General features: G+C 38.1%; 1 protein-coding gene across 1 annotated transcript; it reads left to right on the top strand.

The window, feature by feature from the left end:
• Nucleotides 1-10,557: 10,557 nt before the first annotated feature.
• Nucleotides 10,558-12,556, top strand: LOC309798127 (E3 ubiquitin-protein ligase RLIM-like; the record flags this gene model as incomplete). The annotated part of the gene is made up of 2 exons (XM_082646426.1): nucleotides 10,558-10,801; nucleotides 12,134-12,556. Coding segments are annotated over 2 exons (667 nt in total), but the record flags the coding sequence as incomplete, so codon positions are not given.
• Nucleotides 12,557-21,868: the final 9,312 nt, after the last annotated feature.

Genomic DNA, 21,868 nt, shown 5'->3' with positions numbered 1-21,868 from the left:
TTAAGGTATGCTAGTCGGACCTGAGAATAGCCTCCAGAGGGCGACCAAGTTTCATCCCTGCAAACAACTGCATCAAAATTTAACATTGCTTCCAACAAAAGCAAGGACTTTCTAAAGTTAAAATTTGAAAAGCCAGTGATAATAGTTAATCCTTGAAAAAATACCATGACCCAAAGTCTGAATAGCTCTGCAAATATTGGTTGTTTAAGAAGGAGACCACCTCTAATTTGATGGTTTAGTAGAGCAAGGGTCTTTGGATCTAGACAAATCTCACAAAGCTACTAGATCAGCAAAACTTGTCATCAGTTCACGCATGCTCTAATTTTCCTGCTCACTGAAGTCTACCTATTCTAAGCACCTTGTATTAGCAGGGTTTGGCTCTTGCATTTCAACAGACGTAAGGCCTTAAATTCAAGGGTCAGCTCTACAATTGGTTGATATATTACTTTGTAAACAGAGTTTCATCTACGGAATGGGATAAATATCTTATGTCTCATTGTTTTGTGAGTATTAAATTAGATAAATATATGAAAACACTTGACACAATGACTGGTAGGTAAACTTACTTTCTGCCCATTTCTTTTGCCCTCCCTTTTTTTCTCCTTAAGTTGAGAAAGATAGGATCTTATTATGTCATTCACTTCAATGTTTTAGTGCTATATCACTCTTCCATTACTTTTTCCCAAAGTATATTTTTAAAAATCTCACAGAAATAAAGTAGTGATTAAGTTTAAATAATTGATATTTCTCAATCCCTAGACAGAAGTATATCTAATAAAAGTAGGTTTGTTAATCCTTGACTGATAATGACTAGAAAATAAAGAAGTATTTCTAATTGGGCAATCCATCCAATTGGCTCTCACCGTGTACCAATGGATTATTTTTTCTACTTATTTCATCTTTATTAAAGCTACAACACAGAGAACATTAGTTGAGTTAACTTTGTAACTGCCCTTTCTCATTATTCCTGACCTGTATCTAACTAGCAGACAGTTACTTTTGATTCTTCTGAGAAAGTTTCTAAAGCATTGCTTTTCTTTATAAAATAACCTTCCTGAAGGTAATGCTAATTTTAACTACTGATCAAGATGGCCTTAATGTGTCCCTCAGTTTGGCTCAACTTCAGACAGGTTTTTTCTTTACCATAGGCCCTTAACCTCCCTTTTCTGAAAACATTTACTTTAAGAAACTTGAAATTGTAAATTCTTTCTCTGCCCCTTTGAGATGTAAATTTTCTCCTAGTCACTTGATACTTTTCCAACCCAGAAATGTCTTTCTCAAGGACCTGGGAGTCAGCTCTTTGAAATATAACCTTCAAGAAAGGTATTGCCCCTACTTCCCAGTCTCTGTGGGGAGTATAGGAGCCTAACTTTGATAAGAGCCAAAGCAAACAGAGATGGTCTAATTATATTGACCAACCTCTTCCCCAGCATCCTCTACTATTTTTCCTACAGTTCATCCTGGCATCTAAAAACTTCCATGCCTTTTGTTTCAGCAGAACGGAGTTCAGTCTCTCTCCCCTATTACAGAATCATCTTGAGTAAAGTACTCCTTGCCTGTTTAACCATCTGGTGCAATTTTTCTTTGACATCACTCCATCACATACTCCAAACTGCCTACCACTTTCAGATTAATCTTATAAAACTTTGTATATGTGCTGCTGAAGTGAGCACAATCTTTATAGAACTTTGAATCACTCCCTATTTCCGGTGGCATAAAGCCCACCATTCAAACTTCTCCACAGTCTTATACCTTCCAAACTCATTAGTGTTATCTTCCAATTCCTGAATTCTCTCCTCCAATAATATTAGTACATTTTCTTCCTAAATGTGGCTAACATTTCCCCATTTTGAGATTTCATGTCTCTTCTAATTTTTTTTTAATATTTGGAAATTTTATTATACTGTATTTGCCTATAACAAATAAAATAGAAATTGTTTCAAGTCTTTGCAAATAAATTTAATACAGGGTATTAAGAACACCAGTGATGAAACTTCTGAGAAGTAAAGAAGGGCCACCTAGATAATGGAGTGATTAGTAGGAACAGGAATTTACTTTTACCCCTATGCTGGAAAGGCAGAGTTAAGCAGAGGGTTGTAAAGGAGTCCAGGGCCAGGTTAAATGATCATCAATGTCAGACCATACCAGTTCTGTCTCATTGGAGTTGGAGCCATGGAAGTTACAAAGTTGCTGCTGGAGAATCTTCACAAAGTAGAGGAAGAAAGGGAGAAATCTCGTAGCTTATCCCTAAACTCCCATATACCATCATTTGCTTCTTTTTGGCTGCACCTGATCAGAAGTAAGCTGCCTGTATGAGTCTGCTATCATGTGATACAAAACAGATTCAAGAAGGAACAATGACTAAATTCAAGAAAAAGCAGCCCAAAACTAGTATTTTTGCTTGAATGTTGTGCAACAGTCTGTTTTCTGTATTTTTCTAACTTTATTGAGATGTAATTGACATATAGCATTGTGTAAGTTTAAGGTGTACAACCTGTTGGTATGTTACATGTTGTGAAATGATTACCACAGCGGAGCTAGTTAACACAACTCCGTTACCTCGCATAAATAACATTATTTTTTCGGTGAGAACATGTAAGATCTACTCTCTTAGCAACTTTAAAGTATATAATACAGTTCTGTTAACCTCAGTCACCATGCTGTAGATTAGATTCCCAGAAATTCATGTGCTAACTGGATATTTTACCCTTTGGTCAACATCTCCCCATTTCCCCCAACCCCAACCCCTGGCAACAACCATTCTATTCTCTGTTTCTCTGGGTTTGGCTGTTTTAGAGTCTACAATTTAGTTACATCATGCAGTATTTATTTTTCTCTCTCTGACTTATTTCACTCATCATAATGCGCCAAGGAGCCATAAATGTTGTTGCAAGTGGCAGGATTTTCTTCTTTTTCATGGCTGAATAATATTCCATCTATGTACGTACCAAATCTTCTATATCCATTTACCCATGTATGGACACTTTGGTTGTTTCCATTTCTCGGCAATTGTGAATAATGCTGCAATGAACGTGTGAGTGCAGATATCTCTTTGAAATAGTGATTTCATTTTCTTTGGATATATATACACCCAAAGCAGGATTGCTAATGTATGGTAGTTTTCTTTTTAATTTTTTGAGGAGACTCCATATTGTTTACCATAGCAGCTGTACCAATTTACATTCCCACCAACAGTGCACAAGGGTTTCCTTTTCTGCATCCTTGTCAACATTTGTTACCTCTTAGTCTCTTTGAGGTGATAGCTCGTTGTAGTTTTGATTTGCATTTCCCTGGTGATTAGTGATGTAGAGCATCTTTTCATGAACCTGTTGGTGATTTGGATGCCGTCATTGGAAAAATTTTTATTCAATTCTTCTGCCCAAGTTTTAATTGAATTTTTTGAGAATCTATATCTATCTATCTATCTATCTATCTATATATAGCCATTGTATGAGTTCCTCATATATTTTGGATATTAACACCTTATCACATACATGATGTGCAAATATTTTCTCCCATTCTGTAGCTCGCCCTTTCATTTTGTTGATTGTTTATTGTTCTGTGTAGAAGCTTTTTAGGTTGATGTAGTTATATAACAAGTTGTATATAACAAGTTATATAACAAGTTGTATTTCTCTTGGTGATTTTAAGATTCCCTTGTTATCTTTAACGTTGACATTTTAATTTTCATATTTCTTGGTATGGATCTCTTTAGGTTGACCTGCTTTGGAGCTCTCTGGGCTTCCTGTATCTGGATGTCTGTTTCTTTCCCCAGGTTAGGAAAAGTTTTCAGATATTATTTCTACAAATGTTTTCTGCCCCCTTTTCTCTTCTCCTTCTGGAGTTCCTATAAGGTGAATGTTATTCCATTTGATGTGCCATAAATCCCTTAAGCTATATTCATTATTTTCATTCTTTTTTCTTCCTTATTCTCTGATTGGATGAGTTCCTCTGACCTGTCTTTGAGTTCACCTATTCTTTCTTGTGCTTCATCTACTGTATTTCTAAGTTCAATTATTGCATTCTCCAGTTCTGTGACTTCTATTTGGAACTTTCTTATATCTTCTGTTTCTTCGTTGAAGTTCTCACTGTTTTCATCCATTTTCCTTCTGAGTTCAGTGAGCATTTTTATGACCATAACTTTGAACTCTTTATCAAGTAAATTACTTATGTTCATTTCATTAAGATTTTTCCCTGAGGTTTTATTTTGTTCTTTTTTTGGAGTATAGTCCTCTCTTTCTTCATTTTGCTTGACTCTCTGTGTTGGTTTCTATGCATTAAGTGAAATAGCCACATCTCCCAGTCTTGAAGAGCTGTGTGACAGATGAACCTTGTCATTTAACCCTGTCTACTCTTGGTTGCCTCTCAAATCTTTGTGATTGTCTAAGCAGTTTATTTTTAATAGACCTGGCACAGCATCCCAGGAGTTGAGGGTGTGCCAAGACAAATGAGCAACCCAAAGTGGAGGATCTCAGGCAGTACCTAGATTCAGGTTGATAGGAAGCCAGAAAATTTGGTAACAGCTTTTAAAGAATGCAAATATATTTAGCCTTGTGAGATTGCAAGTGTAAGCCCAGCTGCGCCCCAGAAGCAAGCAATCTGAAGGTGTTCCCCGGGGAGCAGTCACAAGAAAACAGTGCTTCACATAAGTGTACAAGCTCCATTCTGGGAGATACCAGTGAACTGTAGTAAGGCAGAGTAAGGGTGGAGAGATGGCACCCCCAGCCTACCTTCCCTGAGAGCACATCCGTAGCCTCTAGATGTGTGCTGAACCTGAAGTCTGCTCTTAAGTCTTGTCCCTACTAGCAAATAGGCTTTTTTCATGTAAAGACTGGGGCTGTGTCTCAGTCTGATGTGTAGTGGTACATCCTGGGGGTGGTATCCTGCCAAGAACTGTCTCTCCAATTGTTACAGTCCCATGGGACCCAGAAAAGAAATCCCTCCTGGCCTCCAGAGCCAGGTGATCAAGGAGCGTCCCCTGAGTGGAGGCCACAAAAATGGGATCTCCTGTCTTGGAGATTCTGGGTCTCTGGAGCACATCAAAAGGAAAGTGTGAAGATGATGCTTACTGGCTGAGTGAGGCGGTGGGAAGAGTGCAAAGATGACACCATTTGAATAAAGGGAAAGAGGGAAAAGAAAAAAAGAAAAAGAAGAAGAAAATATATATATATAGCAAGACAGAGGAAGAGCAGGGAAGAAGGAGCCAGCTGGCTGGAGCACAAAGTTGTCACCTGCAGGAAAGGAAAAAGGGGAAAAAAGATGGCACCTTTCAGTTTTATCAAGGCAGAGAGAGAGCAGGAAGATGGCACCTGCCAGCCTCTGTCCCTGGGGAGTATTCCAGCAGGCCCCTGTTCCTCAGATTAATGCTGTAAAATTGGGAAGTGAGTCTCTTTCACAAAAAGTCAGAGTGCTTTTCAAACAAACAGAATATTATTTATGTATATGTAAGTTTATTTATTTATTACAATAATCTAGGAGGTAAGACTTTACAAATAAACAAATGTGCAGAAGTATGAACTAACTTGCTTGTGAATAACAGACCTGGAGCATGCCTCAGAGAAAGTGTGTAAAATGGCTCAAAACTAGAGAAAGCATAGAAGCAAACTAACCACTGACACGGCACTAATAGAAAAGCTATCAAAAGTCTAAATCTGGGCTTCCCTGGTGGCGCAGTGGTTGAGAGTGCGCCTGCCGATGCAGGGGACATGGGTTCGTACCCCGGTCTGGGAAGATCCCACATGCCGTGGAGTGGCTAGGCCTGTGAGCCATGGCCGCTGAGCCTGCACGTCTGGAGCCTGTGCTCCACAGTGGGAGAGGCCACAACAGTGAGAGGTCCATGTACTGCAAAAAAAAAAAAAAAAAAAAAAAAAAAAGTCTAAATCTGAGCAGAACCAGGAAGAAAGGAAATCATAAGAGGGATGAGACCTTGCTAAATAAATACATTTTTATTTCCATAATTAGAGGTAAGAATAAGGAAGAGATGAAACTAATTCCTAGTGTCAAGCCTATGTAAGTGGAAAGGGTGTGATTTCAATTAACAAGAATTTCTTGTTTAGATTCAAAACAAGTATTTGTGTCAAAGAACCAATTCCAGTAGATTCCATGAGACATGCATATTTATATTCATTTTTCTGCATCAATGCTTTTAAGCTTTTAACCCATCCTTCTGGTAGGAAAGAAAAATACATAAATATGAAATATCTTATCAAGCTTTAATTATGTTTACTTCTTGATTTAAAATTACTCTTTATTAAGTTAAAACGAAGATATTCTAGACTAACTCCAAAGCAGAATTGAAATGGCACACGAAAATGATCAAACATGATTCAAGCATCTCATTTAACTGAGATTTTACTACGTTTGTGTAATGATGTTTAAAATTGTGTTTTCATTAAACATAGCGGTGTAGAGCAAAACAGGGAGAGTCATCCTATAGACCTTGTTTGAATCTAAACATATTATCTATTACTGTAACTTTGAGAAAATCACTTAATTTGCATCAGCCTCAATGCCTTTATCTCTGAGAATAGTAATACCTCTCTTGCATGGGGCTTGAGATCAAATAAGTTAAAACACAAGCAGAGTGTCTAGCAATTACAGTTGCTCAGTAAATAGCTCTTAATATTACCAATGGTCTCTGATGTGGGAAAACTATTACATAATAAAAAGATCCTTAATCGGGTATCTTTAAAATCAGGCTGAATGCAAAGAACTTCAGATTTTATGTCCTCCCTTTTTTTATTTTTACCCAGAGAATAATGCAATTCAGAAAACAGAGGGAGAGATTAATTTCCACTTCAACTGAAAAGTCATCATTATAAGATTTTTTTCATCATGTGCTATAGTACATTAAATATAACCATAAAATCTTTGTTACCTCTCTATTGAAAGGTAGAATGTGGTGTCCCACTTCTTGAAGATGAGCTGATACAGTGGCTTATTCAATCAACAGAATGCAAGAGAAAAGGTGTTCTTGCACTTGTGAGGTTAAGTCATAGGAAGACTTACAGATTCCAGCCAAGTCTCTTGAGATGTTTACTTTGGGTGAAGCCACTCACTATGTAAGAGTTCAACTACTTTGAGATATCCAGGTTGCTAAGCCTCCAAAACTACACTGAGAAATTTCATGGAGAAAGACAGAGACAGAGAGGAAACCAGCCCCAGACTTTTCAGCCTGTGCAGCCCAACTCAAGCCCCAGATTTGTGAATGAAGATGCCATCTTGGTTGGACATTTCAGCACCAAAAGATGTGACTCAAAGAAAACTTAGCCAGAACCAAGGCCCCAGACATATGACACCAGTCAAGTTATCTAATCTATCTCCAATCATTCAAGCCACCACAGCTGAGGCCCAGTCATGATGGAGCAGAGATGAGCCATCCCCAGTATTCTTTATCTTTATTCTTAGCTCACAAAGTCCTGACTATAACAGCATGGTTTCTATTGTATCTACCACTGCGTTTTGGAATGGTTTGTTATACTGCAATAGGTATCTGGAATATATGTCTTGATCATTTCTTACAGTTCTAAAGCCACGGAACTCCTTTTACCCATTTTCAGGGAGAATGCTATCTCTTGCTTATTTTCAGTCTCCCTTTGAGTCATAGAATCTGTTCAGAAGCTTCCTTGGACAGAGTCAGTAAAAGAAAACTCTTGATTACAAAACTCCATTATTACAACCAGGATAAAAGAACAGCCAAATCTGCTCACACACACCCCATTTTTTCACCACATCATAAACAATGGATTGGCCAAATTTTTAAGTGCTTGACTCTGTTTGAAAGTAAGCAGCTTTCCATCTTCAACCTCTTGTCCTCCAACTCAACTTCGAGTGATGCTTAGTCAACCTGCGGACTTCCTGATGCACCTCCCATCTCTGAAATGAGAAGTGAAGAAAAAATATCTTCAGAAGACTTCTGATATCAAGACAAGGGATAGAACAAAGGCCAAAGCAGCAATATTGCCATCCAGAGGAAAAACTACTGAACCTACACTGCAATACTCAGAAGGAAAGTCAAGACATGAGAGAACTAAGTGTAAAGCACAGCTATATTGGTGGCTTCTATTTAAATAATCAAGGTCAATAAGTAGGTCTCTGGGATGATGATCCCTATACCCTGTTACTTGCACCAGAATTGGGACATAACCAGGAACAAATAGTTCAGGAAGCTAGAGTCATTGACACTGAGAGCCAACTACAGGGAACACCAAACATCCGGGGCTATTAATAGTTCATGTGCTTCTGTACCTAAATTTGGAAAGACTGTAAGACTTTCTGAATCTTCAGGTAACTTGCATACTATTCTAATCATAAGCAATCATGCTCCCTCTTAAGCTAAACCATACAACTTCAGAATCAGGTGTTACTTCTTATTGGTACCACTGTCCACTAAGCAAAGACAGAAATACAGAAGTAATCCTGACCCCTGCCTTTCCCTCATATATTCCCCCTCCCCACTTTTCCCTCTTTCCAACATATTACTAGGTTTAATCAGTTCTGCTGCCTAGAGATCTGTTAAAGTCCTTCATTTTAATCATATTCCTTTGCCCTGATTCAGATCCTTATCATCACTAGCCTAGGCTGCCCGCTATCTATTTCTGACCCTCCCATCTGAACTGTTGCCCATCATATTCATCCTCAACACTACTATCAATATTATTTCTAAATTGCAAATTTGACCATCAACTGTCTAAAGACTTCAACATCTTTCCATTGCACTAATGATAAAGTCCAACTTCTAAACATGTCATAAAGATCTCCATTTTTTGGCCTTGCTCTGCCAATTTAACTAATGTCTTTTTTTAGTAATTAAAATCTACTATCCTTGTTGTTTTATGAGTGTTAGCAGTTGCTGTTCTCACTTTTGAAAATATTTCCCCCTTTCATTCACTTAGAAAACTCCTGTTCATCCTTTAAACCCCAAATGCAGTGAAACCGATTTTCTCTCTCACTCAAATCACTTTCTCCTCAAAACTGTAATTTTACCTCTGTGTAGCTCAATTGTTTGTTATACTCTAATGACAACAGATTCTTAAATATACGCATCTTTGTATCTTAATATCCGATAATATGACTGACATTTAACAAACGCTAAACATACTTGACACTTGAATTGATTGAATTGAATTAAACTGAATCAATCACTCTCAAGAACACTAACGATTGTGAGGGTTTCCTGCATCAAGAGTACAAATCACGCTGAATTTTCATAATACTGCTAGTTTTGATTGAGGCACAGCAAACAAGTTTACAACAGAGTTCCCCTGTGAAAAGAATAACTTCAGTGAAAGATAACAAATACACTCAGAAGTCCATAAAGGAGGCAGGGTAGTCTAGGGGATGCTGTTCTCATGCAAAGTCTTGCTGAGATTTGATTCAGAGGGGAAAGATTGATTTTTCTAGCTTAAGTTAAACAAGGCGTGGAACAAATGTCAAAAGCAGGACATAGTCTTAGATTCTTCACCGTCACACCAGTAAAGTTACCATCCTTCCATCTCCTTGAGAACAAAGAAGAAAGCCTGCTGTGGACCGTGAACAAAACAACAACTGTGAATTTACACAGCTCCTTCAACTTCTAAGCTGTGTACTGAGAATGAATTAGAGGTCTCCTCCAGATAGCATTGCAAATGAGAGTTATTTTATTTTCACCAAGCCTTTCAGGTGATACATGCGACAAAATCAGCAAAGTCAGTACTCACTGTGGCAGACAAAGTAACTATTATGTATCTGTCCTAAAAGTTCCTGTGATGTTCTGGCTAGTTTTGCTTAAGTACTATTTATAATATTTATGAGAAAGGAGGACAAAAATGAACCTGATGCTTTTGTGGAGAAGGAATTCCCTGGCTGAGCAGAAAAGCCTGCCAAAGTTTTGGTGTTTCTTGTTTGTTTGAAACAAGACTGAAGGACCATATAATGCAAGATGAAGCCATTAACAGTTAAAAGGGAGAGGACACACTAAAGAGACTCAGCCAGGGCCCTGGTAAATTATCAAAAATTGTGGGCTTTCTTAGTGAGAGTCTAGGATTTGAGAAATTCATGAGGAGAAAAGGCGGAGGTCCCTGGGCACCTGAAAATGAGAATTGCTGCATTGAACTAGGCTGACTTTGGCATGGCATTTTGAAGAAGGCAGTCATATGGAATGTAACGAATAAATAGAGCATATCAGAGCCTGAAAACCTGAGAATAGGCTCCTGTGGGTGAAACGAGGTGAAGCACGGTGCTTGGTACACTATAAACCCTCAGTAACATTGGCTGGTTTTGAATGAAATGAAACCTAACCTGAATCCAGTCCCTACTCGGTAACAGCGGGGAAGATAATGGGTGCCTAGGCAACGTCTAGCAAGTTCTGGGCTAGAGGCGGCTCCCAACTGTTGCGTCACCAGGGGCCACAGAACTGAGTCGGGAAGGGAGAAGGGAGGAATCTGTGCGGAGGGTCATCCGACTGAGTCGGAACCGGACACTCTGGCAGGAAGTAGAAAGCGAAGAAAACGAAACGACCATTGGTGAATTTCAACACCACGTCGTGAATTTCAGATAATTTTCCACTTGTTTATTAAGGTGGAAAACTCGGATTCCAACGATGAAGGAGATGGAGTTTCGGCCCAACACATAAGTCAAACGGACCGATTGGTTCGGGAAGAAGATTTCTCCAGGTTCGTAAATAATCTGAGTGAAGAAGATTACGAACTTACGAGAGACAACAATCTTCTAGGCATTCCAGGTGAAAGTACGGAAGAAGAGTTGCTGAGAAGACTTCAGCTAATTAAAGAAAACGCCCCACAAGACTCAGATGAAAATACAGGTATATTTTGCTTTTGGAGGGAATCGGATGGGATGAATAAGGAACTTCATAATAGGAAATAGTAACTTCATAATAGTAAATAGTAAATTATACAGAAGTGACTTACATTAATTTGGTAAGTAACTTCTCATAAAAAGAACTGGCATTTACTTGATTTTTGGTGAGCATGTCAAGGTATGTTTGTTTGTTTTCCTGATTCACATTTGGGTTGTTTTAATTGGGAAACAGTGCAAAGTAGCCTATTTGTATTTTTCTTGGTTTTCGACCTCAACTGAAAGTCCCTCCTACTTCCTGAATTATTTTTTCTACATAGACATGTAAAAAAAGCAAACAGAAATATTCTCCACTGGGGACAATTGTGCTCTCTTCAACACCTGGGGACATTTGGCAATGGCTAGAGATATGTTTGGTTGTCACAGGGGAGGCATGGGTGTTACTAGCATCTAGTGGGCAGAGGCCAGGGATGCTGCCAAAGATCCCACAATGCACAGGATAGCTCCCCAAAACAAAGAATTGTCCAGCACCAAAATGTCAGTAGAGCTAAGGCTGAGAAACACTGCTCGGACCTCAGGTCTGGTGTCCTCCCTCCCAGTGTGAAGTAGAGGATTTTGCTGTCTAATGAAGAGGATACTATAATACTTTGGCTCTTGAATATGGTCTTATATGTACCATGCTAGGTTCAGTCTATTCATTTGATCTGACCTTCAATTTAATGTCAATTAAAAATCTTGGTAACATTAAGAAGTATTCAAAATGCAAACACTTTTAAACCTATAAAACTTGTTTATGTTTGGGCAATAACCTTATATTTTAAAACAGCTTATCTATTATCAAAAGCACATAAGTGAAGAGCCTACAAGTAGTCATGTTGGAGACTAATGAAAATTAGACAATAATGTAAATTGAACTAAACTACTAGCATTGCACCTTAACTGGTGTTTACCTTGTTTAATTGCATTAGTGTTTTGACAGTGGACTGAAAAAAAAGTCTCTTGACATTCCTCCGACAGTGGTACACAGGGCTGTGTATATGATGAAATACTGAAACATAGACTTCCTCCGGATTCCCTTTTTAAAAAATTCTCTAAGTTTATCTAGGATTAGCTCACTCTTTTTGGATGGAATCGAAACTTTTCTACCTTTACTTATAAATCTACACAGTGCAGTTTATAAAATATTAACTCTATAAATGTGAAATCAGTTGAAAACACCTGAGTATTTAAGTTCTCATTTTTTGTTTGTTTTTGAAACAAAGTTTCAGAGTGCTATTTTATGATGGTTCTAATTTTGGTGGTTCTTTTATACACCCTCCCCATTTTTTTTTCTGAACAGACAGAGGAGACTCTTCAGATGACGTGTCTAGTGGTGACTCTCTAATAGACTGGCTTAACTGTTCTGGACAAACTGAAAATATGACAAGTGGACAAAGAGAAAACCAATCTTGGAGAGAAGAGAGCCAAATTAATCTTAAAAGTGATCAGTTCATATTCAGTTTAGAAATAAATGCTAACCTTGATAATGGGAGTCCAACTCCAGAGAATGAATATGTAGCGTCTGCAAGACTTCCCAGAAGAGAAAATATGGAAGACCGCCAAAGGCAAGTGGAAAGTCCACAATCTGAATCAATATTTACAAGACCATCTATGTCTGAACAAGATACAACTGAAACATTAATGGAATTCCCACCTACCACAAGTCAGAGAAGAGCAAGAAGTAGGAGCCCAGAGTATCGGAGAACCAGAGCAAGAATTGAAAGTTGGTCGCCTCCACGTTCACTTAGGGAAATTGTACAAAGACTTAATCATAGTATACCCTCTCAGAATTTTGAGCAGCCTCTGCTAAGTGAGAATGCGAGATTTTCTAGAACTGAGCACCAAGAAATATTGACACAGCAAATGACTGGATTTGAGTTGCAAAATAGCGGTCTTATTGAAACTTCTAGAACAAGGAATGCCGTTCATGGAGAAAATTCTCCAGATACAACCAGCAGTGGTGAATCTTGGGGAATGAGGGAAATATATCCAACCATACCCTTCAATCTTGAAGTAGGACAAGTTCATTCTGGAGCATATTCTCAGAGAGACAGCAGAGCTAGTAGAACTCAGTTAACATCTGAGACACCAAACAACACTGTCACTTCTGAAAGTGAACGAGGACTGAGGCATATGTATTCACATTCTGAGAAGGCAGGTGTGAGAGCTTATGTCAATACCATTAGAAATCCCGTTTGCAGAACGTTAAATACTAGCTTAAATGATACAACATCTGTTCCAATTCAGAGCACGTTAAGGCAGACAATGACAGAATTTAGTAACTCAAATAACCTTATGGACAGTGACAGTAATTTAGAGCATAGTGTCTCACGTCCAAGTCAAAACATGGAATGGCTAGAGTCACCTAATGGTAGTAGTAGTGGTACATTTGGTTCTGATTCAAATGCTAGCTATGATACCCATTCAAGTTCCACAATGATTTGCCATTCAAGCCACAATTGTATGTCTAGTTCCAGTTCTAGTCCTATTTCTGGTTCCAGCTCAAGTGATGAAAATTCAGGAATTAGATCACGGATGTTTGAAGGCATTGAAGAAACAAACCTATCATCAGAGACCAGCCAAGGGGGTATACAAATTAGCCTAATAATATCTGATGAAAGTGACTCTGGGTCCTCCCATAATCTGCAAACTACAGGACTCACCAAAGCACAGATTGACAGCTTGGCTGTAAGATCTTTTGGTGAAAATGATGCACTAAAAGCCTGTAGCATTTGCCTTACAGAGTACACAGAAAACAGCAAGCTTCGCATACTACCTTGCTCCCATGAATATCACATTCACTGCATTGATCGCTGGCTGTCTGAGAACTCTACGTGTCCGATTTGTCGTAGGCAAGTAGTGGATTCCAGTGAGAGTGAAAACCCTGATCGATGAATTCTCAGCTATATAAAGTGTTATAGGGCTTCCCTGGTGGCGCAGGGCTTGAGAGTCGGCCTGCCGATGCAGGGGACTGACAATAAAAATTAATTTCACACCATAGCAGTTCACTGAATTTCAATAAAAACTTAGCATGTGCACTGGGTTGGGATGTTCCTGATTCCATGGGAGAAATGTCTTAATATGATATAATGAATCTAGATAGATCCTAGTAGTATTATCTCGTCATGTAAATCCCAGACATCTCTTAGCCCTGTTGAATCCTGGTTGTGCATGCAAAGAAACAGAAACCCAACCAAATATCAATAATTAAGAAGCCATTTAAGACAACATTAGAGTCATTCACATAAAGAAGTCATGTTACATTCCTAGAATGCCATAAAAAGCTTTGAAACCCTTCTCTTCCTATCTCTCTCCACAGCAGTTTATCCCACCTCCCTAACACTACCTTAACGTTTCTCCTATTCCCCACTACCAATGTATCAGTCAGTTCTAGCTAAAAACTGATGGCACACTTTAAAAGCGTGATGGAATAGCATTTAATGAAGAGACTAAAGTGTGTAAAGAATGAAGGGAAACCAAGAGATGATGAAGTACCCTGAGGCTAGCAGCTGTGAGAAGCCAGTATTATAACCACTAGGTTTGAAGGGGCATAGAGAGATAGCAGTTCCTGCAACCCAGAATGTCTTCGAGTTATAGGAGAAGCCCACCCAACAAGAGATGTAACCTTAGAAAATGGCATCCACTGCCAACCTAAAGTTTGGAAGGGGGCAGATCATGGAAATAAATACCCTTGCCTTCTTTCCTCCTGACTTCTAATCACTTATCAGTAGTTCATATTAACCAAACCCAACCTGAAGACACAGAGAGACTGGTCCATGAAGCTGATAAAGATCAGCCTCCTGGAATCACGAAGCAGGGTTAAGAAGGATGGCGAGTAGATCCGGTAAGCAAATCAGAGACCATCTACCACAACCAGCATTCCCAACTCTCTTCAAACCCAGCCTGTGTATGCTTTCTTGCCTCTTCCACTTCCGCTTGTTCTCTATTCCACTCTATGACTCAGCTCTTTAACAACCCTCTCTATTTTCTTTCATTTACTCAGATCTTGTATTTTTAAAAGTGATAAGATTACAAAGCCTTAGAACTTAATTACCTTTCTCTTAAACATGTCACACTTTGATTTGCTGTGATTGTAAACAACTAAGGATAAAGGCAGTTATAGGTATGTCTTTAATTTTTGCTTCTTCAATATATTCAAGCTTCAATTTCTTTCTATATATGTTTAGTTCATATAATTAATTTTTAAAACAGATTCTGATTTATTATAAAGGGTTTTATGGTTTATATATGACTCAATCATATGATTAAGAGTGAATTCATGTGAATGACCCAAAGTAGCCAATTGCTGCTTGGAGCCTCACAAGCTGCAATATGAAAGCCTTAAAGGTAAAACTTGGCTTCAAGAAACATGTCTACATAGTTCAATTCTAATTGTCCCCAGTAAAACCATCACCCAAAACCCCGAGTATTTGAAATCAAAATTTAGGTCATGCTTCCTCCCAACCTAAACATAGTGAAGGACTTTTCTCCTAATTCAGCCTGAAGACTATTTTTGGGGGGTTGTATTGGCCAGTCCAGAAAATTTTGCTTAAATTTTTCAATCCTGGTATAGGTGAGAGTACATTGTATTATAACCTAAAGAAATAATCAGAAATTTTGTGCAATGTGCAACCTATACAAATGTAGGCAGTGTTAAGTATACACCTTCTCTAAAAAGTTAAAGTGAGAAACATCACTGACATTTCTTTTTTCTGTGAATTGCTGGCAGCCACAGTATTTGCACATAACTACAAAATATAAATGGGGAGTGGTAGTGAAGTTTTTGAAAACATCTTTGAGGTAGCATATTTTTCACACAGAAGATATCTGCATGGCCAGAAATGAAGGCTTGGATCAAACCTCTGAAATTTACATTAACTTCTGAAAGTTGTTTGAATAGTCTGATTTTTAGGAAGTATTTTTGATATCAGATATACTTCATTTAAAGTGAGTAGAATAATTATAACAGTACTTGGCTTTCATACTATCCTAACAGATTAAAACCTTCCAAAGGATGATAATTGCTTAATTAATGCTTCAGTACATTCACATGCACCTTTTGTGGTCGACAGAATTCTAAGATGATGCCCAATGATCTTTGTAGGAGCCCCTCCCCTTGAGTATGAGACCTGTGAATGTGATGGAATATCATTCCCATTATTAGATTATGATATATAGCACAGTTGATTGGGAGATTATCCAGAGTGAGCCTGACCTAATCAGGTGGGCACTTAAAAGGCACAGAGAGGACTTCTAATCCAGATAAGATGGTTTATACTCCCCTCTCCCTGCTCCCCCTTTATATGCACAACTATATATCCTGGAAATAATATGAGACAACCAAAGGAGATCTCTGAAAGGTCTAGAGAAGGTGAATTGCCTAGGGACCCTCAGAATGGATGAACAGCCTCATGGCAGGGCACATTATGACACTCCACCAACAAAAAAATGTGATCCAGGCCCAGCATTTCCTAACTCCCAACTTAGTAACAGGAAGTGGCTCAAAGAGGCTCTTCCTCCATCACATCAAATGGGAATCCCCCAAACACCAGGCGAGCCTTGCAGAACCTGCAAGGACGAACAATTGGAACCCCTGATGACACTAAGTGACCAGGGAAAGTGCTTTCCTTCCCCACTGGGCCTGAGATCCCCCTTCACCACCCAGACACATCAGTGGCTAAGGGTCCCAGCAAAAGTGCTCCTACCACAAAAAGCTCCCACCTGGACAATGCTCTCCTCAGATGGGCCTGAGGCTCCTCTCCCCTCCCCAGAAACATCAGGCAACTTGCTGGTACCGGCAACGGAGATCCCTCCACAGAAAGCTCTCAACCTGGCAAGCACCCTCCACTCCTTACAGTCCAGGGAGACCCTGTCACAAGTGCCTGGCCCAGGAAGGACTCTTCATCACGTGTTCCAGAGATTCCCTTCCCTCACCAGAAGCACCAAGTGCCGTATCCTGGGGAAGCTACTTCAGACCCCATAAGCAGCATGAGAAGGGACCAGAGGTAACCCCACCTGCACAAGAGAAACAGACCATAAGAGTACCACAAAGGGTCAGAAAATTAGGTTATCATGGAACCACCGTCCATAAAAGTACAGGAAATGTGTGCCAAACCTATAAAGAGTGAATGCCTGCTAAAAATTAAAAAAAACAAAACACTTTAAATAGGGACCAAAGTATCCTAACATAATAGCCAAAATGTCCAAAAGACAATAAAATATCACTACTTATACCAAGAACCAGATACATGACAGCTTGAATAAGATGTGACAGATGATGCCAACAGAGATGAATTAGATGTTAGAATTATCTGACAAGGGTTTAAAAATGCTGATTTCAGACCTTTAAGACCTTGAACACAGAACCTAGTCACTCCATGCCAGTATCCCAACCTGTAGAACTGTGAGCTAATAAAGGGATGCTGTTTTAAGCCATTACATTTGTACTAATTTCTTATGCAGCAACAGACAACTAATACAACTTCTCAACTAGGATCCATCCTGTACCTAGAAAATGATTATAATGAGTCCTAGACAAGTAAATGGCTTAATGTCTTGGTTCTAGGCCCACTATAACATTATATTCTACCATTTTTCCCAAAAATGGAATCCCTAATTCCTGCTACTGAAGCTGCTAGAAGACAGTATCCTTCCTGTTTGAACAACCACCAATATCGTATCGCTCTAACTTTACTTCACATCACCCTATCTCATTCTACCAGTGTATGCTGCTTATATCATAAACCCAATTTAACACTCTGACTTTGAAACTATAGAGCCACTTATTTTGCTCTCAAAGCGATTGCTGAGTATTATATTGCTCTTCCAAATCATATTCCTCTCTGTCTGCCCTGACAAATCAGAAATGGAGAAGATTTGTACCTGAATCTTCTGAGCTCAACCTGATACGTTTTTTACCTTACAGAATATCAGTTTAAATACACAGCATCACTGTGGTTGTGAGCATAAATATTTCCATCTTAAGAATTTTCTCTGTATTTTCTTGGTAGTTTTTAAAACATTTGTTTATTTTGGCCTAATTCCAAAAAAAACCCCTTATCTGAATAACAAATTCTTTTTGAAAGTAGTTATAGCCTGTGGATAAGTTTTTGATAGCAATATAAAGTCTATCTTTTTTGGCTAACCATGAAAATAAGTTGTGCTCTCAATATTCCATGAAGAATTAAGTATAAAGATTCTTTTGTAAATGCAAACAAGCCTGAGCATCGAACAACATGAACATCAAAACACTGCATGTACTGGAAATTTCACAAAGAAATGTGACGTTTCTGTTAAGTAATATTACTTGTTATCCATATACAATACTTTGAGATCTTCAGTATCTTCTTTACTACAATTAACCAAACATTTCATGTCTTTTCATTATTTGAGAGGTGAATGTATACTCCCTTCAATGAGAAGTTCCTGGTATGAGAATTTCGACTGGAAACTGAACTGCATTTCTTTTCTGTGACTTCATTTAAGATTTGAAAATTCTTTACCATCCTAACTCAGGCTTTCTCCCTATGAAATAAGAGGCTCTCCTTTGTGTGATATTCAAAACTCTCCATTTTTAATCATCAAGCCAGCATCTTTAACATCACTGCAAAAATGTGGAGATTTGGAAAAGCATGTTGGGGAAAATCCTTTTTCTCTCATCCACCATTCGTAGAGGACAGACACTAATTATAAGCCAACTCTGGGCTCTGGGTTCTGCATTCTCACATCACTAGTCACAACACAGTTATCTACCACCCCTGGCCTTGTCATCTTCTATTCTGGAAGTGTATTTTTTTTTCTTTAGTAGCACTTGTGACTATCTAAAACATTTTTTATTTATCTTGTGCTTGTTTTCTTCCCCATTCCTATCCCAAAATAGAAGCTCCAAAAGATCTTTCTTTTTTTAAAAATTACTACTACATTTCTAAAAACTAGAACAGTTACTGGCATACACACACACACACACACTCACACACACACACTGCTTCAGAATTTTTGGCCACTGTGAGCATCCCAGACTTATTTTTCACCCTTTATTCTCCAAAGAAAACCTATTTTAATACTGTTACCTACCATCCTGGATTTGATGTATTTCAACGTAGATCTCTCTCACTTACTTAACATATTTGTATAGGGTTTCTTGCCTATTAAGTTATAATATCTGCCAACCCTTTTCTAAATCACTATTTCAGGCATTCAACGCTGACCAAGAATGTGCCATGCCCAATGTTGGGTGCTAGGGTTATAGTTACGAAGTACAGCACTTATTATGACGAAATGTATTACATTTTAAAGAAGGCAGATGAATAAACATACAGTAACATTCTTTGTCAGGGATGCCCTGACACAGATTCAGATACAGGATAAAATGGAATGATCTAGGAGGAGAAATCTACACTAATAATTCAAACCTCCTTAAAGTTGGGTTATATCTGAGTTGTATCTTACAGGAATAGTAGCAATTAGCCAATGAAATGAAGTCATTAATTTTATTCTAAGCAAAATAAACACTGCATGCAACAGTAAAGATGCATTGAAAATTTAGGGCTCAGTAAACAGTAAATATGAATCATCATGCTCTGGGGTAGAAGAGGAAGAGATGTAAGTACATTAGCAAGAAATGAAGAGATGAGGCCAAAGAGGCAACAAGTGGTATTGTGTATCAGGCTGAAGAGTTGAACTAGATCTTCTAAGCAATGCACAGTCAACACGATTTTTCTAATAGGAATAAAATTTTTCAATTTTTAGAATGGTCATACTAGCAGGGATATGAACAGATTGTCAAAATTTAGATTGTCACACTTATGGTGTTATGGCATTAACTGGAAGAAAAAAGTATAAACTCCTGATATAATGGTGAGACAGTTGAGATATGGATGCATATAGATTCAAGTAGTATTAAAGAAGCACAATAAAATTTGGTGGCTGCTTGGATAATTTAAAGATGACCTTAAGTTTCTGGTTTAGGTGACTGAGTAGATGGTGAGAAGTTCCACAGATATAAGAAATGCAATATAACTTGTTTGTCATAGTAGAGGAATAGATGACAATTCAGCTGGAAACTCTGAGATTTGAGATGTCAGAGTGATATTTTAGTGGCAATGTTCATCTAGCTATCACGGAATATCAAGTATGCTTCTAAAATTAGGATAAAGATGCCAGACTGAAGTCAAAGAAGTATGAGGTATTGCCTGTGAAAGTATGTTCCATGTTAGTAGTGGAGGGAGATGGATGGAATCCTTTGGAATAGGAGCAATTATAAAGAAGACAGACATAAAGAAGCTAGCAAAGATAATCAAGACAGAAAAATGAGAGGTGTAAAGATAATCATAAACACAGAGCTCATGGTCTTCATTCGTAAATATGAAGAGAAAACAAAATATCTCTAGATGTTAAGAAGAATGCAAACTCCTAGGAAAGCAAGGGTTTTGTAATTTTCACTACAATAGTCATAGCACCCAAAAAATACTGCCTTGCCCAAAGTCGATGTTCCATAAATATTTGTTGAGATATTTGAGATAGGCATGACATAAGAGAGAATAAGATAAATATTAAAAATAGCAAAATAAATCCTGGGAGAAATAGGAATAATTCATGGATTAGGAAAGAATCTGAAAGGATTAGTTTTACCATGAACAGATGGAGGCCTGCCACTATTCTAAACACATACAAATGTTGAAAGAATAAGACTTTGGCAGGAACTGTAACAAACACACTGGCCATTATAGATCACCTGGAAACAGTCTTTACATATCTTTTTTAAAAGGCTCCTTTTTAAAAGAAAGAATTGGTAAGAGGGTGGTTAAATGCCTTTCTGTCAGACTTTTTGTTTGGAGAAAAAGGTGTAGGTGAAGTAACTCTGCCCCACATAGACTTTCAGTCTACGTCTCCCTCTTGCCATCCTGAGTTACTCAGGAGTTCTGCTGGGCACATATATATCTCAGAAGCTGAAGTCCCCTCCTTGCATATTATAGTAGTGGGCTTCCCTTTCTTTCAGATTTCACCGTTATTATGATAGGTTTTTGAGAGGCAAAGGTAATGGCTACGTATGCTTACATTCACAAACATCTTGAAGCAGAGCCCTTTTTCTTTTGTATTTTGAAATCCAATATAATGGAATTTAAAAATTCAGCAAGAGGGAAAGGGTTTCAGAGTATTTGAACTTGAAAGAGTATATACCCATAACTTCATTTTTGCAAGAAAATTAGCTTCTTGAAATCTTATGCAATTGCTGCCAAGGTCATTGTATTAATTTTAAGTTGTAATTTTAGAGAACACTTACAAATTAGTTTAAAGGCTAGAAAGGAATTTATTGACTCACAATACAACAAAGTTTGAAAGTGCTGATACTTTCAGACACAGGTAAGTGTGGGGGCCTAAAGGATATAAATAGAAAATGTTTCTCTGACTTGGATATTCTTCCCTCTGCAGTTTGTTTTGTTTGTTTTGTTTTGTTTTGTTTTGTATTATTTTGGGGAAACCTTTCTCCAAGGGGTGGCAAGAAAAATGACCAAACACATCTCTGTTTTTGTATATTACCAATTTACTGAACCCAGGCAAAGAGACAGCCTTTATACAAAAGACTGACTCGGCTTGGGATTTCTGTTAAAACCTCAAGTTCAGGGAATTCTAACTGGCCAGGTCTTGGTCACATGCCCAGCACGAGAATATGGAGGTGGGATCTCCAAGCCAAACCAGATGGAAATGTGGACAAATTCACCAAAATTAGCAATGAAGGTCTTCTAAGGGTTCTCTTGTTTTCCACACTCTTCTGGAATCAATTCTGGTGGTATATATTTTACTAGGAAATAATCAATTTCATCCAGTTTTTAGATTTTTACAGCATATTTATGTTCCGTGCATCATCCTAAATTTAATTTATTTCCCTTTGTGTTATTTTTCTTTCTGTTCCTATACTTTATACCTTGGCTTTCTCCCTTTTTCCTTGATCAGAATATCAAATGACTTTCGATAAACTCTATATTAAGGTTTGGTTGGAGAAGTAGAACCACTAGAAGGACTTTATTATAGAGAT

Source organism: Mesoplodon mirus (assembly GCF_964341445.2).
Source record: "Mesoplodon mirus genome assembly, contig: HAP1_SCAFFOLD_1776, whole genome shotgun sequence".
Lineage (NCBI taxonomy): Eukaryota > Metazoa > Chordata > Mammalia > Artiodactyla > Ziphiidae > Mesoplodon > Mesoplodon mirus.
Note: the sequence above shows the minus strand (reverse complement) of the source record. Positions and strands in the feature narration are given on the sequence as shown.